The sequence below is a fragment of the Eulemur rufifrons genome, chromosome 3 (genome assembly GCF_041146395.1).
Source record: "Eulemur rufifrons isolate Redbay chromosome 3, OSU_ERuf_1, whole genome shotgun sequence".
In the NCBI taxonomy this organism is placed as follows: Eukaryota; Metazoa; Chordata; class Mammalia; order Primates; family Lemuridae; genus Eulemur; species Eulemur rufifrons.
The window spans coordinates 86783202-86795618 of NC_090985.1; the positions used below are offsets into that span (position 1 = coordinate 86783202).

At 33.9% G+C, this 12417-nt stretch overlaps 1 protein-coding gene across 13 annotated transcripts in view; it reads left to right on the forward strand.

Annotated features, from left to right (window-relative positions):
• The window catches only part of ARFGEF1 (ARF guanine nucleotide exchange factor 1), a 149038-nt gene that overhangs the window by 26926 nt on the left and 109695 nt on the right, over positions 1-12417 (forward strand). For 12 of the 13 annotated variants that reach the window (XR_011233154.1, XM_069465538.1, XM_069465540.1 and 9 more), the window contains 3 exons: positions 8927-8957; positions 9670-9829; positions 10968-11114. Coding sequence is in view for 8 of the 13 variants with exons in the window: in XM_069465538.1 (XP_069321639.1) it covers positions 8927-8957; positions 9670-9829; positions 10968-11114 (338 nt within the window). In the remaining 5 variants the exon portion in view is untranslated. The remainder of the gene's footprint in view (positions 1-8926; positions 8958-9669; positions 9830-10967; positions 11115-12417) is intronic. The other variant, XM_069465544.1, reaches the window with a different exon arrangement.

Sequence of the window (12417 nt, forward strand, 5' to 3'; positions counted from 1 at the left end):
AAAAAAGTGAAAAAGATGAATTCCACAAATATTTTTGAATACTAGCAGCCACAGTTAGTGCTTTGAAGGAGACACCACTTTGGATGTATAAATTCTAAGGTGTTTATGAAAAACTATCAATTTGACATTGAGATCTTTCCTCGGATTACCAGTTTAGTTTGCATTGAGCAGCTGCTGTTGCTTTGTAAATAATACTATATATAAAACAAAATCGATTTCATGAGAGGTAGAGACAAATTATTCATGGTATATAGATAATAGAGTTTGTTGAATCCATAGAAGTATTATTTTGAAGTTTATATTTGTACTGTCAAAGGGGAAAAAAGAGCTGCTAATCAAGTTGATAGTAAAAATAATATTATGAGAGGGAATATTTAATATATTTAGATCAGGTATAACTTGCATGTTCTCAGTTTTTATTTTTTTATTTTTTATTCTTAAGCATCAGGGTCTCACTCTGTCACCCAGGCTGGAATGTGGTGGCCTGATTATAGCTCATTGTAACCTCCAACTCCTGGGCTCAAGCGATCTCCCACCTCAGCCTCCCGAGTAGCTAAGACTACATACAGGTGCACGCCACCATGCCTAGCTAATACTTTAAAAAATTTTTTTATAGAGACAAGGTCTTGTTATGTTGCCCAGGCTGGTCTCAAACTCCTACCCTCAAGTGATCCTCCTGCCTCAGCCTCCCAAAGTGCTGGGATTACAGGTGTTTTTTTGTTTTGTTTTTTTCATCATTCTTTCCAGTTCATTAAATGAGTCCTGTGCCTTATAAACAGTAATGACTTGATTTGAAAATACTAAGTGGAACATTTCAGAAATAATGTATACCATAAGTTTTAAATTTTATGCCGTTCTTAATAGTTTGATAAAATCTTGTCCTGTCCTGCCTGGAGCATGAATCGTTCCTTGTCCTGTGTCTGCACCCTCTCTATAGCTACCCACCCATCAGTCACTTAGTAGTCCTCTCAGCTGTCAGATCAACTGCCGTGGTATCTCAGTGCTTGTGTTCAGTCACCCTTATTTTACACAATAATTTCCCCAAAGTGCAAAGATAGTGATGCTGGCAATTCGCATATGCCAAAGAGAAGCTGTAAAGTGCTTCCTTTAAGTAAAAAATGAAAGTTCTCAATAAGGACTGAAAAAAAGTTGTATGCTGAGGTTGCTAAGATCTATGGTAAGAACAAATCTTCTATCTGTGAAATTGTGAAGAAGAAAAAAAGTTTGTGCTGGTTTTGCTGTTGAACCTCAAACTGCATAAATTATGGCCACAGTGCATGATAAGTGCTTAGTTAAAATGGAAAAGGAATTAAATCTATGTGTGGAACACATGAACAGAAACATATTCCAACTGACAGCAGTCGGTTTTGATACTATCCAAGGTTTCAGGCATCCACTGGGGGTCTTGGACAGATCAGCACAGGTATGGGGGGGACTACTGTAATGTATTTAACCTGATAGTTGTAGAATAAGGTTTTCAGTTTACCTGTACCAGTTAATAGAAGTTTATTTAAATACCGCAGAGTGCAGTGGGTAATGCACTAGTTTAAGACTAAAGAAAGTAGTTTCTGGATCACCATTTACCAGCTATCTGACCTTAGAACCAGCCATCATTTAATCTGATCCTTAGTTTCCTCATCTGTGAAATGAGCAGTTGTCCTGTGAGAATGCAATTAGGTAATGTTTGGAAAAATGTTTTAAACTGTGTATTGCTGCAAATATAAAAGTAATATTGCATATGCTTTACATTTTTCAGCTTGTTTTAAAATACTGTGGTTTTTTATATTGTTACTTTCAGTATTTTGATAAATATTCCATCTACCTTCCGTTGTTGCCCCTTGTCTTTTTCATCTTGTTTCTTTTCTCCTTTTTTTTTTTTTTTTTTTTAATAAATAACAGATATTTGTTTCTCACAGTGCTGGAGGCTAGAAAGTCCAAGATCAAAGCACCAACAAACAGATTCAATGTCTGGTGATGGCCCACTTTCTGGTTCATAGAGAGTTCCTTCTTGCTATGTCCTCAAACATTGGAAGGGTCAAGGCAGTACTCTGGGGTCTTGTTTTTGGTTTTTCGGGGGGACTGTGGGGGGATGTGTACAGGTTTTGTTTTATTTTTTAATTGGTAAATAATAATTATATATTCATGGGGTACATAGTGATGTTTCAATACGTATGATATGTGGTGATCAGATCAGGGTAATTAGTCTATCATCATCTCAAATACTATTTTTTTGAATTGGGAACATTTCAGTATCTTCCTTCTGTCTATTTGAGATATGCGATTGTTAACTCTAGTCATCCTACAGTGGTATAGAACACTAGAACTTATTCCTCCTATCTAGCTGTAATTTTGCATTCTTTAACAAATCTGTCTGTATCCCTCACTTCCCCCTACCTTTCCTAGCCTCTAGTCTCCTTTGTTCTACTATTTACTTCTATGAGATCAACTTTTTTTTTTTTAGCTTCTGCATATGAGTGAGAATGTGTGGCATTTAACTTTATTTTCCTAGCTTATTTCACTTAATATAAATGTCTTCCTGTTCCATCCATGTTGCCATGAATGACAAGATTTCATTCTTTTTTTATGGCTGAATAGTAGTCCTTGGTGTATATATACCACATTTTCTTTATCCATGCATCTGGACACCAAGGTTGATTCCATATCTTTGCTATTATGAATAAACATGGGGGTCTGATAAAATGATTTCCTTTCCTTTGGATATATTTCCAGGAATAGGATTACCGGATCATATGGTAGTTCTTTTTGTTGTTTTTAGAGGGACCTCCATGCTGTTTCCTATAGTGGCTGTACTAGTTTACATAGTTTATATTCCCACCAACAGTGTTAAAAGTTCTTTTTCTCCACATTCTTGCCAGCATTTGTTGTTTTTTTGTCTTCTTGATAATAGCCATCCGAGCTGGGGTGAGATGATACCTCATTGTAGTTTTGATTTGCATTTCCCTGATGATTAGTCATGTTGAACATTTTTTCATTAATTTGTTGGCCATTTGTATGTCCTTTTTTTTTTGTGTGTGAAACATCTGTTTAGATCCTTTGTCCATTTTTAAATTAGATTTTTTTTTCCTATTGAAATGCTTGAGTTTCTTGTGTATTCTGGATATTAATCCCTTGTTGGATGAGAAGTTTGCAATTTTCTCACATTCTGTAGGTTGTCCTTTCACTCTGTTGATTGTTTCCTTTGCTGTGCAGAAGCTTTTTAGTTTGATATAATCCCATTTGTTTATTTTTGCTTTTGTTGCCTGTGCTTTTGAGGTCTTAGTCATATAATCTTTTCCCAGACCAATGTCCTGAAGAATTTCCCTATATTTTCTTCTAGTAGTTTTATTGTTTTGGGTCTTAAATTTAGGTCATTGATCCATTTGAGTTGATTTTTGTGTAGAATGAGAGGTGGGGGTCTAGTTTCATTTTTCTGCATATGAATATCCAGTTTTTCCAGCACCATTTATTGAGGAGACTGTCTTTTTTTTCCCTAATGAGTGTTCTTGACAGCATTGTCAAAAAAATCAGTTGGCTGTAGATACCTGGATTGATTTCTAGGTTCTCTATTCTTTTCTGTTGGTGTGTCTGTTTTTATGCCAGTACCATGCATTTTTAGTTACCACAGCTTTATAGTATATTTTGAGGTCTGGTAGTGTGATAAACTCCACACCTGTTCTTTTTACTCAATATTTCTTTGGCTATCCGGGGTGTTTTTTGATTCCATACTAATTTTAGGATTTTTTTCTATTTCTGTGAGGAATATCATTGGTATTTTGATAGGGATTGCATTAAATCTGTAGATTGCTTTGAGTAGTATTGTCATTTTAACTATTAATTTTTCCAACTCATGAGCATGGGATGTCTTTCTATTCATTTGTATCCTTTTCAATTTCTTTCTTTTGTAGTTTTCCTTGTAGAGGTCTTTCACTTTCTTGGTTAGATTTATTCCTAGGTGTTTTTTTTTTTTTTTTTTTTGTGGGTTTTTTCTTTTTGTAGCTGTTGTAAATGTGATTTCCTTCTTGATTTCTTTTTCAGCTATTACTGTATAGAAATGCTACCGATTTTTTGTATATTGATTTTGTATCCTGCAACTTGATTGAATTTATCAGTTCTAAGAGTTTTTTGGTAGTATTTTTGTAAATATAAGATCATGTCATCTGCAAAGAAGGACAATTTGACTTTCTCCTTTTCAGTTTGGATGGCCTTTATTTCTTTCTATTGCCTAATTGATCTGGCTAAGACTTCCCGTACGATGTTGAATAAAAGTGATGAGAGTGGGCATCCTTCTCTTGTTCTAGTTCTTAGATGAAAAGCTTTTAGCTTTTCCCCATTTAATAAGATGTTAGCTGTGGGTTTGTCATGTGTGGACTTTATTATGTTGAGGTACTTTCCTTCTAATAAGAGTTTTTGTCATGAAGGGATATTGAATTTTATCAAAAACTTTTTTTGAATCTGTTGAGATAATCATATGGTTTTTGTCCTTCATTCTGTTTATACGATGTAGAACATTTATTGATTTGAGTGTGTTGAACCATCCTTGCATTCCTGGGATAAATCCCGCTTGATCATGTTGGATTATCTTTTTGATGTGTTGTTGGATTAGGTTTGCTGGTATTTTGTTGAGGATTTTTCTGTCTATGTTTATCAGGGATATTGGCCTTTAGTTTTTTTGCTGTTGCATCGTTGTCTAGTTTTAATATTGAGGTTATGCTTGCCTCATAGAGTGAGTTAGGAAGAATTCTCTCTGCTTCAGTATTTTGGAATAGTTTAAGAAGAATTTATATTAATTCTTCTTTAAAAGTTTTGTAGAATCCAGCAGTAAGGCCATCTGGTCCTAGAGTTTTTTTGTTGTTGTTGGAAGACTTTTTATTACTGATTCAATCTCATTTGTTGTTGTTATTCAGGTTTTCTGTTTCTTCTTGGTTCAATCTGGGTAGCTTGTATGTGTCTAGGAATTTATCCATTTCCTCTAGGTTTTCAAATTTATTGGCATATAGTTGTTCATAGTAGTCTTTAATGATCCTTTGTATTTCTGTAGTATCCATTAGGATGTCTCTTTTTTCATTGTTGATTTTATTTGGGTCTTCTTTCTCTTTTGATAATATAATTAATGGTTTGTTGATTTTGTTTATCTTTTCAAAAAACCAACTTTTTGTCCCATTGATCTTTTGTATTTTTTTTTTTTAGTCTCAGTTTCATTTATTGCTGGTTTAATCTTTATTATTTCTTCTGCTAATTTTGGATTTGGCTTATTTTTGCCTTTCTAGTTCCTTGAGGTGCATTGTTAGGTCATTTATTTGAAATGGTTCTCTTTTTTTTTTGTTGTTGTAGGCATTATTGCTATAAATAATATATTTGCTTTATGTATTTTGGTGCTATTGCATTGGGTGCATATACATTTACAATTATTGTATTCTATTTCTGAATTGATCCCTTTATTATTATATAATGTCTTTGTTTCTTTTTATGACTTTTAACTTGAAGTATATTCTGTCTGATATAAGCATAGCTACTCCTCACTTTTGGTTTCCATTTGCATGGAATATCTTTTTCCATTCCTTCGCTTTCCGTCTGTGTGTATCTTTACAGCTGAGGTGGGTTTCTCATAGGCAGCATATAATTGAGTACTTTTTAAAAATCCATTCAGCCTGTCTATATTTTTTAAATGGAAAATTTAATCCATTTACAGTCAAGGTTATTATTGACAGGTGAGGACCTGCTCTTGTCATTTTGATTTCTGGTTGTTTTTTATATCCTTTGTTCTTTACTTCCTCTCTTATTGTTTATTTTTGCAGTTGGGTGGTTTTCCGTAGTGACAAGATTTGATTGCTTTCTCTTTCTCCTTTTTGTTTTGGCTCTATCAATGACTTTCATGGTTTTACATGTTTCCATGATAGTAGTTACTGTCTTTCCACTTCCAGATGTAAGACTTTCATGAGCATTTCTTGTAAGACTGGTCTAAGGATGATAAATTTTCTCAGTTTTTGCTTGTCTTTGAAAGATTTTATTTCTTCTTAATTTCTAAAGAATAGCTTTGCTGAGTAAAATATTTTTGGCTACCAGGTTTTTTTTTTTGTTTTTTCCTTCTAGTATTTTGATTATGTTATCCCATTCTCTCCTGGCCTGTAAGGGTCCTGCTGAGAAATCTGCTTTTAGTTGAGTGAGGATTCCCTTACATGTGACCTAACACTTTTCTCTTGCTGCTTTTTAAAATTCTTTATTTGTCTTTGACTTTTGACAATTTGACTATAATGTGCCTTGGCAAGGACCTGTTTGGATTGAATTTATTTGGGGTTCTTTGAACTTCCTGGACCTGGATGTCCATCTCTCTCCTACGACTTCAGGAAGTTTTCTGCTATTATGTTATTAAATATATTTTTCTCCCCTTTTCTCTTCTCTTCTCATTCTGGAACACCCATAATACAAATGTCTGTTCTCTTAATGGTGTCCCATAAATTCTGTAGGATTTTCTTCATTCTTTTCCTTTTTTTTTTTTTCTTTGACTCTCTTTGTTTTTTCAAAAGACCTGTCTTTAAGTTCAGAAATGCTTTCTTCTGCATGGTCTAGTCTGTTGTTAAAGCTTTCAGTAATTTTTCATTTCATTCATTGAATTCTAAAGCTGTAGGATTTCTGTTTGGTTCTTTTTTTTATAATATCTATCTCTTTCTTAAATTGCTCATTCAAATCATGCATTATTTTCCTGATTTCATTGAATTGTCTGTCTGTGTTCTCTTGTGTCTCACTGAGTTTTCTTAATATTATTGTTTCGAATTCTTTTTCTGGTATTTTATATATTTACTTAAGATTGGAGTCTGTTACTGGAGAATTATTGTTTTCCTTAGGAAGTAACATGTTTCCTTGCTTTTTCACGGTTGACATGTCCCATCCCTGCTTTGATTTATACACATCTGATGGAAAGTCATGTCATCCAATTTTATGGTGTAGGTTTTGTAGGGAAAGACTTATTGATATGAATGGGTCTTGGAGGGTCAGTTTGGTGGGGCACATTGCCCTTCATTCTAGGTGGACTCAGTAGTGTAGTCTCCGTGTAGTTTCTTTAGTTATAATCCATACTAGTGGCGTGAGTTTCTCACTGGCTAGGCTGAGATAGTTTGTGGCAACGCTGGTGCAGCTTTGCCATGGGTGCATGCATCCATATGGCAGGTCTGCCAACTTGGGGTTTGGCTTGTTGGAGTTGTGGCCACAGGCCTCTTAATCTGGCCAGGAGCACGGACACCTGGTTGCTCAGCCAGCCTGGGAGTGTGCTCACCAGGGGCAGCCTGTGCAGCTGTTTCTCAGGCCTGATGTGCAGACAGAGCTGCTGAGCTGCCCAGGGGTATGTCTGCTGAGGGTTTCCCATAGGACTGTTTCTCAGGCCCAGGACATAGCTGCACAATTGCTTGATTGGCCTGGGGACATGTTTTCCAGGGGCAACCTGTAGGGCTATTTCTCAGGCCCAGGACACAGTCACTTGGCTTCTTGGGTGAGAGTGGCCCACAGGGACTGTTTCTCCTGCTTGGGAAGTGGGCACACAGCTTCTCAGCAGGTCTGGGAACATGTCTGCTGGGGGTGGCCCATGGGGCTACTTCTCATTAGTATTTTAAATAGTTGCAGATAATATTTTTATACTATCCCGCTTCTACTCCTACCGCTGATAAAATGGAAAGGGCTTTGGTTCACAGAGAACTAGACTGAAATACTGAATATCAAGTACCTGGAACACAGTAGGTAATGAATAAATTGTATATACTGTATGAATAAATTATGTATACTGTATGAATAAATTGTGTAAATTGTATAGCAAGGTGATTTGGCAAAGTCGCTTTATAAAGGATTTAATATAGTCTCTGGTTCATAGAAAGTGCTCAGTAAGTGATATTTTAAAATGATTATTAAATTTATAAACCAGTAGTTGTTTATATTATCCTAATTTAATACATTTTGTTTAATATTCTTACATACACATATATATTAGAATGGTTAATGATCCAAGATCTGGAGTTAGATTACCTAGTATTGAAACCTGTTGAAACCTGATTAACAACACACCAAGCCATGCAGCCCCCAAACAAGTTATTTAACTTTTCTGCCTTAATTTTCCAACTTTAAAATTTAGATATGATAATACATACCTCATAGGGTTATTGTGAGGCTTAAATATGTTAGTTACATGTAAAGTGTAATAGTTTACATGTGAAGTGTAATGGTGTTTGGCTCATGTTATATTTGAAGGCCTTTCTTCTAAATTTCAAACAGGTTTAGTCAATTAACCAGGTTCCCCAATATATCACATTTAAGGGTCTTCTATTACAGGTAGGATTTGTCTAATATATCTCATACCTTATAGTATAAAGAGTGAAAAGAAAAATTTCACATTAAATTGAACATCTGTATTTTATAGGGCTTTGTATAATCATAAATAGAAAAATTGGTTAAATATCAACACGTATAAACATATTCAAGAAGTTATAGTTCTGGTCTGATAATCTCTGCAATAGTCACAAGGGGGTTGCATTGAGGTGTTTTTCTATTCCTTACCCAATATGTGCTTTATATTTTGTGACTTAAGTGTAGCATACACAATATTCTGTTCTTAATATTAATGCTTCTACTTAATGGAAATAGTTACTTGACACAAAAGGAATTACTTTGAGAAAAGGAAGTGCTTTGGGAATTAGTAGTTTGTAATTTTATGTATCTTTATGGTTGTTAATGTACATTCTTTGTATGGTTTTATAATCATGTTATTTGTGTAAATTAAAAAATTTAGATGAAACAGAAATTTAGCACCTAATTTTCTGTTGAATTTGCATTCTTTCCAACTTTTTGTAACAGGTCCAAATGCATTTATAAAAACTATAGTCAAATTACTTAATGATTTTTCTGTTGTCAAGCGTTCTAATATATGCTTTTTTTTTTCCTTCAGAGGAAATAAAAGCGGAAACTGAAAAACAGAGGTTTGTGGGATTTCTTTTCTTTGGTAAAAATAACATGCAAACTTGTCAGTCTAATTAGGCAAAATACTAATACAATCATCTGTATTTTAGTGTGGCACATTTTCTGTGTGTGATTTATAGTAAAATTAAAAATGTTTTTTAAGAAATGTAATTGTAAGGCTTATAAATACAAAAAGATTTCATATAAATAAGTATTCAAAGGTATTTCTGAAATACCATGAAATTAGCCTTTAAAATCTTTTCTTAAAGACTTTCATTCATATTTATAAAAATTACTAGGTTTCTTTAATAGTTTTAGCCTATTTAGGATAATATTGAATAACTTAAAAAGGATAATATTGAGTAACTTAAAAAGTGCAGTTTGACTTAAGGACAAATAGAAAGCCCATTGCTTTTTAAGGTATTGTGATACCAAATTTATTAAGTGGTGATAAAATATTTCTGTAATAGAAACACCTTGAGGTCTTACAGATTTTTGTAGAACACTTTTTGCATACAATTTAATGTCTCATGTTTAGTCACAACTCTGGCAACTAGCTTTTGACCTTGTGCCAAACCACTTCTTTGGGCTTTGGTTTTCTTATGAAATAGGGGAAGATGGAGGACTGGTTTAGCATGATTCCTTTTAGAACTGAAGTTCTGTGTTTCTATATGAGTTTATCATCTATATGATAAATGTGATATTCTAATCAGACTCTTTCTTTAAATTTAGTCCTCCTCATGGAGGAGAAGCAAAAGCTGGATCAGGCACCCTTCCACCAGTGAAATCAAAGACGAATTTTATTGAAGCAGACAAGTACTTCTTACCCTTTGAGTTGGCATGCCAGTCCAAATGTCCCCGCATAGTTAGTACATCTCTGGATTGTTTACAGGTATGTATAAAATAGCATTATCTAAAAATTATCTATTTTGAATGTGTTTCTGAAACATTACTCACAATTGATGATTCAGACATTTCCATGAAAGCCTTAAGTATTCTTTTTCGTGGTAAGAAGCCAAATGGTTCTTATATTCAAGATAGGCAATAATAGTTACAAAAAGATGTTTCTAGTTTAATGATAACAAAAATCATTAGCTTAGTGAGACACAAAATCTTTATTAAGGCTATCAATAATGAAAGTGTTGATTTGGTCTCTTTCCATTAGTGAAATGTGAGAACTGTAATACTTTCAACCTGCTGCCGACTTTACATACATTATCGTTTGCAAATGATTTTACTAAATGCTTGCTATTTTGTGTAAAGAAATAGGTTAATATTGACAGCTTAATATTTAACTGCTGGACTTTGGCCATGGCATTCATTTATGTCAGAAAAATTTCTGAACTCTTTTATCCTGTTTTACACACACACAGAAGATCCTCTTAGATATTTGTAAAACAAGCCTCCAGATAGAGAGGCACTTCTCTTTTCTGGTGTTCTCACTGTTTAGGGGATTATATGTATTCAACTAACAATTCAGTGGCTTGGAAGAGACCATGTGCTTTATCCTTGAGACAGGTTAAAGATAAGTTCATTTGATTTGTAATTTTGTTTTCCCTGGGAAATCGAAATTATATATCTAAAGCCTTCCCTACAATGGTAATGATGAATGAGTGAATTTGTGATTTATTGCAGCCAGTATATGGAAACTAGTTTTCTGGATCTAATCTGGAAAGAGACTTGAGGTCATTTAAAAGCATGAAGTTAGTTTTCACAAAAGCAGTATGAATAAAACCTTGTTTGTATAGAAAGCAATAAGCAATTCTGACTCGTCAAAGATAAGTTCTCATGTCCTGGACTTCTCAGAGTGCTGCCTGATAGTTTTGCTGTGGTCATTGTTCTGTTTCTGTGATTATTATAAGTGTAAGTTATCTCACATTTATAGCTAATAAATTTTCTACAGAAAAAGTTGGTATTTGGCTTTGATAATACCTTGATATTCAGTTGTATATTGTAATTTTAATATATATTCAGTTAATATATATATTGATTACCTTACTTGGTATCTTTATTTTTCTTATCCATTTTAGAAACTTATTGCTTATGGGCACTTGACTGGCAATGCTCCAGATAGTACAACACCAGGCAAAAAATTAATTGATAGAATTATTGAAACAATATGTGGCTGCTTCCAAGGTCCTCAGACAGATGAAGGAGTTCAGTTGCAGATAATAAAGGTAATAATTATATAAAGTGAATTTGTTACTCTTTATATTTTTAAAAATCAGATGCCTTTCACCTTAAAAATAATAAAGGTCATTTTACATGCATTCCAACTATAGTAGAGGTCACTTTTGGGTGCTTTTTATATTCTGTATCAGGGGATTTTGTTGTTGTATGCCAGAGTTCATTAGAAGACGACTACATTTCCATATCTCTTCTTTTGAAGATGTCAGTTTAGGTGTGGGCCCCTAGAGTCTTCAGAGTTTCCCATTTCTGACATATTTTTCATACATATTCCATCCTTCAAACTTTAGGGCATGGTCCTTAAAGCTGTGACCCCTCTGGTTTCTTCTGTACTGTTGGGCCCTTCACAGTTGGCCTTCTCAACCTAGGGATCACCATGTGGACTACTTGTCCACCAGCTTTCCTGGTTCCCTTGCACTAGTCTATCTACTGAAACTGCTCAACACAACCCTGTCCTGGGTTCGTGCTATAATGCATCTGGATGGCTGAACTCCTTTAGAGGGCAAAACTAGTTATGTTTTTAGTCTGTTACAAATATTGAGTTCTTAATGTTACTGCTAATGGTAGTGGTGGTTTGTTTATATATCAGTAAAAGTTTCAGGTACTGTAGTACAATACTTTTGAAATTGTTTTTGTATGTATAAAGTGTTTCTTTATATGTTAATATAGCTCCTTCTGAGCCTTTCAATTTAATAGCAGTATTTACTTCACAAATTATGTGATGTTTGTTCTAAAATACTGTCTACTCATTTTGGCCTTTTATAGTTTCATGTCATTTATGGTTTAATTAGCGTATATCCATTAATGCTGACTCTGCATAGTTTTGTACAACATAAAAAGGACAAAAGATGTGAGTCTCTGCTCTTGAGAAATTGCAAGTAACCCAATGTGTGAAAATTCACATAAGTTAAAGTTGTTCACTTTATTGAAGGATTTACCTTAGAATTATTTTAAATGCTTTATTCCAAAACAAGTATAAACATTTTCAACAATAACAATAAGAGTACATTGAGTTTACTCTGTAGAAAATGATCTCAGAAAAATTTGGAGGGAATAAGACACAATGTGGTGTTCCCAAGTTGATAATCTAGGTCAACAGAAACATGAGACATATCTGTGTTCTGTTGTGACAGCTGTGCATTTTAATAAACTAAATTAAATGACATTTCCATTAAAATGAAACCTGGTTGAAACAAATTAGTTGAATGATTTTTTAGTGTTCTGGAATTGGGAGGATTATGTGGAAGCTACTGCCAGAATGAAGAACAGATCAAATATTTTAACAGTTGATGA